This window comes from Sceloporus undulatus, chromosome 6, assembly GCF_019175285.1.
Source record: "Sceloporus undulatus isolate JIND9_A2432 ecotype Alabama chromosome 6, SceUnd_v1.1, whole genome shotgun sequence".
In the NCBI taxonomy this organism is placed as follows: domain Eukaryota; kingdom Metazoa; phylum Chordata; class Lepidosauria; order Squamata; family Phrynosomatidae; genus Sceloporus; species Sceloporus undulatus.
Window position 1 is genome coordinate 113,002,689 of NC_056527.1, and position 9,357 is coordinate 113,012,045.

The following is a 9,357-nucleotide window of genomic DNA, read 5'->3' on the forward strand; positions in this document are numbered from 1 at the left end:
ATTCTGTTACCCCACTTTTTCCAGCTGTTTTTTTCACAGTCTCAGTTTCTCTTTCCTCCTCCTCCTTTCCCACTTTATCCTCAGCTTACTTTAGTTGCTGGAAAGTGAGTTCAAAGTACACCTTCATCAGTATGTGCAAATATTGCCCTAAAATGAGCCTTCTCAATTTTTTTACATTTTTGTCTTTTTAGCTGCTGCTTCTTTTTCTTTTTCTTCTTCTTCCTGTATGTTAATTGACTATCTGGACCACCACCTATTTTTTCTCATCCTCCAGGAGACTTTGTCCTCATCGACCCAGCAGACAGACCTAACGGTTCCATCCGCCTGAGTCTGGAGTGGATCCGTCCTTATGTGCCCCCAGAAGAGGTTGGCTCACTTGCACCCATGGATTGGGAGTGCCACCAGCGGCCTTTGGGGCTGCAGATCAAGGAGGAACAAGCCAGACTGAGAAACCAGGTGACAGAATCAGTCCCAGCTGCTATACCCCACCACAACACAGAGCTTAGAAAAGTTTCTTTTTTGGAGTACAACTCCCAGAATCTCCCAGGCTGTATGGCCATTGTGGGCTCGGACGTTGATTGGTAGGAGTTATCCCACCTTGCCCCCAAAAGGCAACTTTTGCAAGCTTTGCTGAACCACCATTGAATGAGCTATAGCCTTTCCTGCAGACAAAGCTTGGAAAATTTTTTGGAAGCAGAATGGATGATCAACGTTAAAAAGGATGTGTGTCCAGAGAAGAGTGACCAAAATGGTGAAAGCTCTGGAAACCACACTCTTTGAGAAGTGGCTTACAGAGTTGGGTATGTTTAGCCTGGAGAAGAGACAGTTTAGAGGCGATATGATAGCCCTGTTTAAATATTTGAAGGAATGTCATACTGAGGATGGAGCAAGCTTGTTTCCTGCTGCTCCGGAGAATACAACATGGATCTATGGATTCAAACTGCAGGAAAAGAGATCCCACCTAAAGGTTAGGAAGAACTTCCTGACGTTGAAAACTCGGAGAGTGGTGGAGTCTCCTTCTTTGGAGGTTTTTAAATGGAGACTGGAGAGCCAACTGTTGGGAATGCTCTTGGTTGAATGACACACTGGATGGCCCTTGTGGTCCCTTCTAACTTTATAAAATCACTTGACGTCAGACAACAAGAAATATGTTAATAAAATAAAACAATTAAATAAATGTTTATTTGGTGGGGCAATGCTTTCATTTTGCCCCCATCCTATCCCCACACATAACTGCATCCCTGCCTATGGGTAAAGAGCTTGAGGAGAATTATTTTCTGGGAGTTGCTGTCCCAAGCTCTGAAACAAGGAATCAGCTTCTTCTTTCTCTGATGTCTTTTCAGGTGCCAAGAGAAAATGGTGCAGGCCATTTGCCTTCCAGCCGCCAAAGGAAAAAGCCACGGCTCAGCCTGCCTGAGGCAGAGAAACAAGCTCTGAAACACACCAAACTAGAAAATGGACCCAAGATCCCACATGTCCAAGTGAAGCCTGCAGTGAAGTCCATGAGACCAATGACAAAGAAGAAGGTGGAGGAAGCTGCTCAGGAGGTATGAGATAAGTGTTAAGAAAATTTTTCTAAAATGGAGTTTATGTACAGTCTTCTCCCCGTTTTTTGTGGGGGTTAGGGGCAACCTCCTCCCCCATGAAAGTGGGAAAACCACAAATACAAATAAATATAAACTGAAATTGTGGATGCTAATTTATTTTACTTGAGAGAACCCTTCTCTAGGAAGCTGTAGTTCCTCCAGCGCAACTCTGTGGTCAACTTCTGCTGGAGGCTGATGATATGGTCCACCAGAAGTTGACCATAGAATCACCAGACATTGACCGTAGATATGCATCAGACACTTCTAAAGTACATTAGACCCTTCTCTTGCACATTGGAAACTCTCATTGTCCTCTGGCACTTTCTAGCCAGTGTTCAGACTAGGCAGACTAGGGAGTGTGCCAATGCAGATTGGGGTCCATTGCACATCGAACCATGGCATGTCAGTCACACCACTGGCTACCATTATACAACAGCTGTTCATGCATTGCAATACCATGGCAGCCTCTAGGCGAATAAGGATGCCATGAAAGTAGTTGATTCAACTGTGGACTACATAAGGCCATGTAGGAAAACCTAAGCCTTAAGCAGAAAGCAAGCTATTATTGTTATTCTGGCTACTGTCATTAGCAATTATAATAATATCATGTACGTATTGTCAAACACCACATTTGTGGAGAGATTTGAATGGAGAGCTTTATTCATTTCGTCTGGCTTGCTTCCAGGAGAGACAAGAAGCATGTTCTGCCTTTGTACCAATGAGAGCTAAAAGCTTGGCCTCTTTCTTTTTTTTTCCAGTTCAATATTCCCTGATTAAAAAAACTGCTCAGATTCTACTTTTTAGTATTTTAAAATTTGATTTTTCTTTGCACTGGTGCTAAAAGATCACATCTCTTCACCATGAGCCAATGTGTTTTAGATTACAACTTCCATGTGAGTTGCAATCGCACTTGTCTAGAGGGTGTTAAGCTGGGGTAGGCTGCCTTGAAAAGAAGCTAAATTCCAGGACATGTTAAAATAGATTTGTATATTTGCTTATTTAACATGAAGGATTCTAATTCTAACAGAGTCATGGGAAAGGCCCCATTCTGCAGACCTGGGGAAAAGAGAATTATTGCTCTTGCAGATGCTTTGGGTGATGGGATCCCAAAAATTGCTGCCGCACCAAAGGATGCATGGACATAAACAGACATTAGGAATGGGAATACAAAAAACAGTTGCAGAACACTTCTCCTGGGTATTTTGTCTCAGAGTTTGTGATCCTGACCAAATGGAGGTATGTGTCTGGACAGGTGGTGCTGGAAGAGATAAGAGAGGAGGAAGAAGAAGTCCTGGCTGTTGAAGAGGTGGCTGCTGCAGAAAGTCACCGGGGATCAGAGGCGAAATCAAGCACAGAGGCGGAAGCTGGCGTGCAAAAGGAATCTGGTATTGTGTGCAACCAGCTGTGTCAGTCAAGGACTAGCAGGCAATTACTTTGTAAAAGAAAAAGGAAATGGAGAGGTGATGCATAATGCTTAAAATAGCCCATTAAAATCAGATTAAGGCCAAGAAACTCTCAACAGGTCACCTTTTCATTTAATCCTGGTTACTATGGGCAGATGTACACCTACTGGTTCCTGGCTATGCATAATCTCTGAGATCAAAAATAAAAGCTGACAGCAAGAGTATCCACTGGTGCTGTGGAGACATTCAGATGTTTGTCCTGCATATCATTAAAGGGGGTGTATGTATAGATATGAATACATGTGCTACCAGCATACACTCCACCTGTCTCTTTGCCCCCCCCCCCCCTCTCTCTGTTCTTGCCTGCAGCCTCAGAGGAACCTGAGAGTGCCAGCAGTGATGCCCAGACTACAGAGAGCGATGAAGTGGTGGTGGCCTTATCAAGCCTGCAAGAGCCTCTAGAAATTGTACGTACCCATTCTTGTGCTTTAGCTGCAGAATTCAGGCATGGTTGTGCTGACTGGAGGATTCTGGGAGTTGTAGTGCAAAGCACCAATTTGTCCAAGCTCTCCCAGATGTTGATCTACACACACAGAGAGCAGCAGGGGTCAATATTGCTTGTTATGATAGGCTGCAGTAGAACATTTTATGCCAAAACTGAGCAGAAGATATAACCCCGAGGCGAATGGTACCCTTTATAGCCACTATTTTGGCGAGGGCAGTCCTGATTGCTTCTCTGTCATTTCACTTTTCAGCTCCTTTTAAAATGTCCCAATTTCACTCTCTTCCTCCCACTTTCTCTCTTTGTCCTCAGCTTGGTTCAATTGCTGCAAATTGAGTTCAAAGTGCAACAATAGTTTGCACTCATTTAACTAATTGGTGGAGAGGAAGGGGCAGAAGCATGCCAGTCCCAGAAAGCTCAGACAAAAGCAAACTGCTGCAGTCAGTCCTAGATTGTGTGTTCTTCCTCATTAATAATTGTTGTCATTTTGACTTCACTCTGTTATAAGGTTGCCATGGGGAAGCCCAGGCTGAAGTGCCGAGTGTGCCGCCACCTCTAAGGCCTCCCTGGGGCTGGTGGAGGCCACACAACGCTCAGCGCTCAGCCTGGGCCGCCTCCAGCCACAGGGAAACCCAGGCCGAAGCGCTGAGCCCAGCTCAGAGGCAAGGCCTTCTCAGAGGCGGAGGATGCTCCTCTGCCTCTGGAGAAGGCCTTGCCTGTCCCAGGAACTGAGGGAGAGCAGGACTGGACCATGCCTGCCTCCTAGAAAGCGGGATAGTCCCACCAGTTCCTGGGATATGGCAAGCCTACTCTGGTATTGTTTGGCTGTTTCCTCTGTGAAATGTTGTCAGGTATGTGCCTCCAGTTTGTACTTCTGGATTTTTCCAGCCAATTTCCAGTCTTTTAAGCACATTTCGGGGAGGGGTATGTGTGTTTTGATACCTAAGGTTGCTGCAGGTGGCAGTTTAGGTTAATTTATGGCCTTTTATTGCTCTCAACATGTTTAAATTCATGCTATAAAAAGATGCTTGGGGGATATATGCAGACCACTTTTCCCCCACTCCTGTTCTGGTGCTTTTTAATGACCATGTGTTCATCTACAGTACACTGTAGAAATAATGCAGTTTAACACCATGTTAACTGTCAAGGCTCTATCCTACAGAATCCTGGGATTTGTACTTTGTTGTGGCATCAGACCTCTCTCTATAACAGAGAAGGCTAAATATCTTGTAAAACTACAAACCCCAGAATTCCATAGTAATGGATCATGGCAGTTAAAACGATGTCAAACTGCATTATTTCTGCAGTGCAGATGCAATCTATGTCCGGTACATCTGCCTTTAGGTACCCAGTCGTTAAAAATGATATTCTTTAAGTAGTAGTCATCTTTTGATCAGCATAAGGAGAGTAAAGGCTATTCTGTTGACATTAGTACAAGTACAGTGGAACCTTGTTATACGCTGGGGTTTGGTTCCAAGATCCCCCGTGTATAACAAAATCCGTGTATGCTCAAGTCCCATTACATATAATGACATAGCAAAATGGTGTCCCATATAAAAAATGGAAAATCAAGGTAAATTTATATTTTTTGTAACATTTTCAATCCGTGTATGCTTAAATCCGTGTATAAAAAAATCTGTGTATAAGAAGGGCCGACTGTATTCCAACAACACAACGTCCACATAAAACTTTGAATGTGTTTGAATACGCTATTTAAGCCAAATATGACAGACCAGATAACATTATTTAGAGAGCTGCTACGTTTTCTTAGAAACCCACATCAGTGCATGTGTAGTGTTTGCATTTATGTTTCAGCTTTTAATCATTAGGGCTTCATTGCAGAAGGCATTTTAAGGGAAAAAATACCTGGGAATGTTGCATTGTCTCATGCTTTTTCTTTCTCTTAGGAGGCTCCTGACAGAATTCGTGTGGAGATCCTCTCCCTGAGTCTACTCCCAGAGAGCCAGCCTGTTGAGGATGAGCGCATCCAACAGCTCTATGTGGAGTATCGATTCCCTGGAGTGCCGCTGGAGGAGACAGAGACCCCTTTCTCTTTGCGGAAGCCACACGGGAATCAGGAAATCTACTTCCATTTCAGCAAAGGTGAAGATGACGCATGGTTGTGTCAAGTGTCCTTGCTCCAGAGAGAAAACTGTCACTGAAAGAAAGGCCTCATTCTCACTACCTTTTAAACCGGATCGCAATTCAGTTTGAACTGGTTCAAAGGACCCTGGTCCCCACTTAAATTGAATCACTGAAGCAATTCGGTGAGGGGGATGGGTATGCACCAGGCCCATTTAACCTGCGTCTTTTTGATGCTGATTTTTTCCACATCTTCTTTGATAAATCAATTCTGCACAAGTGTGAACCAGATGGGGATTGGAATCGATTCAAATTTGCCCTTCACCCAGCTGGAGCAGGTCCATTTTGAATCGATTCATGCATGAATGTGAACCACCAGTGGATTATTTTAGAGGGGAAAATCGGGGCAAATGTAGTGGGAACAATGCTCCACTGTCAAATCGATCCATCCATTTGCATCGCACACCAATTTATCTGTAGGTGGGAATGAGGCCAAAGATATATTAATTTACCCAGAACAAAACCCAATCAGACAGAAGGATCAAGTCCCCCCAAAGCTATACCTTCCCTAACATGGTGGCCTCTGATCTGTTTGAACTATAGTTGCCATCATCCCCATCCTCCCGGATTGCTACACCTGCAAAGTGTCTTGTTAGATGTTGCTTAGTCTATCCATCTAGAAACAGCCATTCTCCCTAGAACAAAATATTATGCTTTGGAAGAGCAGTCTCCAAAAGATACTGGCCTATAAACTGCTGCCACAATGCAGATTTAATGCAGCTTGGCACTGCTTTAACTGCCATGGCTCCATCCTATGGAATATTGGGATTTGTAGTTTGTTGTGGCACCAGAGCTCTCCAACAGAGAAGGCTAAATGACTAATAAAACTATAAATCACAGAATTCCATAGCATTGAAACAGGGCAATTAGTGTCAGACCACTTAGTGTCAAACCAGCCTTAGTGTCTTTTGAAAGGCACCTTCATCCCATTTATTAGGCAAAGCATAGTGACTGCCTCAGGCGGCAAATGCTGGGGGAGCAACCATGGTTGTAAGTAATGCTTGGACTCCACAGATGGTCCTCTCTTCCACCCAGATGGTTCCAGGCTCCCAAAATTAGCCTGCTACTTACTTATATTGATCAATACTCTCCCATAATCCATACTGAACTGAGGGTGTATGACCAGTCCAACTGGTTCTTGTACATGGGAATGGGCACCATCTTGTCTTTCCCTATAGGCAGCCCAGTGTCTTCAGTCAGCCCTGGGAAGAACACTCTGAAATTTATTTTTGCCTTATTGTTGTGTGCCTTCCAGTCAGTCATTTTTTACTTATGGCGACTCTAAGGTAAACCTATCACGAGGTTTTCGTGGCAAGATTTGTTCAGAGGAGGTTTGCCATTGCCTTCCTCCAGAGGCTGAGAGCATATGACTTGTCCAAAGTCACCCAGTGGGTTTCTTGGTTGAGTGGGAAATTGAACCCTGGTCTCCGGTCGTAGTTCAGCACTCAAACCACCATGGCACACTGTCTCCCTAGTGAACATAAATGCAGTTAGAAAGTTAGGAACACTTGCTCATATAAATGGCTTGCAACATGCGTAGAAAGAAACACAGGGTACATTCCCTGTCAATAATTAATAAACTCAATAAATAGGTAAAATTCATTAATGAATGAGGTGCAAAACAAGAGATGCAAATTAGTGCCCTGTTGACTGCAACTTTTCATGTAAAATCTTACGTTATTCATCCCAGACAATGTTTTGATATATTTGTGCCATTGTAAACATGCCTCAGACGATCAGAACAGATCTTCCCAAGAAAAACCTGTGACAGGGTTGCTGTAGGTCAGAAATGGCTTGAAGGCACACAAAAATGAAAGTGCATGTCTATACATTGTTTTCCTTACATTTAATGCTCAGCTTAGTTGCTGCCTGGTGCAGTACTAGACTGTGGTTGGTAACATCTGAAATGGAGGTAGAGATATTTAGTGCCCTTGGAAGCTGGACTCATGACCAAGACATTGAGTGAGCTTTGCCTACATTGAGATCTCTCCAGATCATCTTAATTGTAGAAGTAACACCTTAAGTAACATCTGAGGCAAAACGTCAGCCTTTGACTCTAACATCTTCACTTTTTTTCTCCTATATGATTTTCAATCTTTGCCTGATGAAGCCAGTGAAGCATCGAAAGCTTGCATAATATATTTTGGGCATTTTGGTTGGTCCATAAAGTTATGACCAGACTCGTAGGAGCATGAATCCTATTGTTAGATTCCCAGAGAGTAGACCTACTGAATCTAAGGGGTTTACCTATATGTTCACTCACCATTCAGCAATCGAGTCAATGAGTCTACTGTAGTTGGAACAAATCAATAGGAATTTTGACTTCAAGAACTCCCACTTGATCATGTTTGTGGTTTCAGTCTTCTTTTTTTATGGTATAAAAGCACTTATGGACCTGGTACTTAGCCTGAAATATCTAAGCACTAGATGGACCAACAGTGGTACTGGTCTCATGAATGTTTCCTCTACCTTTCCACTGCAGTGATCAGACTGGACCCAGATTCTGCAAGTCTCCAAAGGCAGCTGCTGTTCTCCATGCTGGAAGCAGAGGAACCAGAGAGGAACCAGTGAGTGCCTGGCTACCTTTCTCTTGAAAATCTGGGGGACAAGAAATGGAGGTCTTTCTTGTGTTCACAAAACCTCTTGTTCTACTACAGACTGCAGTTTGTAGTGGTGAGTGAGCCACTGCCTGGTGCTGGAGGAGAGTGCGAGGAGGTGGGCTTTGCATACCTGGATTTGCGAGAGATCCTTCTCACTGGATGTGATGTGCTGGAAAGAGAGCTTTGGGGTAAGAAGCCGGGATAAAAATACTTAAATGGGGGCCAACACATCAAGGCTTGGTGGGTTCTAGTTGCAAAAAATTAAGGCAGACCCTAGTACAAGGATGGGGAATGTGTTGTCCAATGGATACAAGGTCTCCCTAGTTTCCCTCCCAAGAATATCTCCTACTTTTGTTAAAATACCTCCCAAACATAAACCCCAGAAGGCATGGGGGAATTTTGCTACATCTTTGCTTTCCCCCCATTTTAAACCAGAAAGTAAACTGGAATTCAACTTCCAATTTATTTCCTGGTTAGAGAAAGGCCTTTCTGGTGTTTAAAACATCCTAAGAAACAGTGAATTTTTCCTTTTCTTCCCATCCCCCAGGGAATATTGGGGGGGGGGACATTTTTAGAACAAAAAAATTACAAAATCAAGTGGGGCAAAACAGAGGTAGTACACCTCCCCAACATCCTCTGAGGGATCAATTCATGACCCCTAGTCCCTGGCTGTTGCTCTTTTCATTTAAAAAAAAAAAAAGGAACACTGGGTTGCTAATGTGAAACATTCCCAGATTTATTGGTTCACTCCTTCTACAGGAAGCATGAGTCTTTGCTTGCAAAACTTAGACTTTTCTTTTCTTTAGAATTATTAGCGACTGTTCCATGGCGAAAGAACACTGTTTCTAGCTCCCCACACACATCTCTTCCAAATGAGAGGGTTTTTAAAAATGTATTTAACTGAAAGAAAAGTGGTTAATTTAAACTGTCATTTCAGTGGTTAGTTCTTTTGATCCGGAGATGTACGTTGGGAAGCTGAAAGTTTCCATAGAAGCAGCTGCTGCCCTGCGTACCGTCTACTGGGCAGCCAAGAGGAAGAAGAGTGACGAAGGATAATTGGATTGGGAGAAATGGCAGAAGAAACAGGATTCTGCAATGAAAGAGCTGCTCTGAGAATAAATAAA

General features: G+C 43.5%; 1 protein-coding gene across 1 annotated transcript in view; it reads left to right on the forward strand.

Moving 5' to 3' along the window:
* RPGRIP1 (RPGR interacting protein 1) overlaps window positions 1-9,289 on the forward strand; it is a 34,342-nt gene extending 25,053 nt beyond the window's left edge. The window contains exons 19-26 of the mRNA XM_042473868.1: window positions 275-456; window positions 1,344-1,547; window positions 2,839-3,046; window positions 3,284-3,456; window positions 5,399-5,594; window positions 8,116-8,200; window positions 8,291-8,421; window positions 9,171-9,289. Of these exons, the coding sequence (XP_042329802.1) occupies window positions 275-456; window positions 1,344-1,547; window positions 2,839-3,046; window positions 3,284-3,456; window positions 5,399-5,594; window positions 8,116-8,200; window positions 8,291-8,421; window positions 9,171-9,289 (1,298 nt within the window). The remainder of the gene's footprint in view (window positions 1-274; window positions 457-1,343; window positions 1,548-2,838; window positions 3,047-3,283; window positions 3,457-5,398; window positions 5,595-8,115; window positions 8,201-8,290; window positions 8,422-9,170) is intronic.
* The last annotated feature ends 68 nt before the right edge of the window (window positions 9,290-9,357 follow it).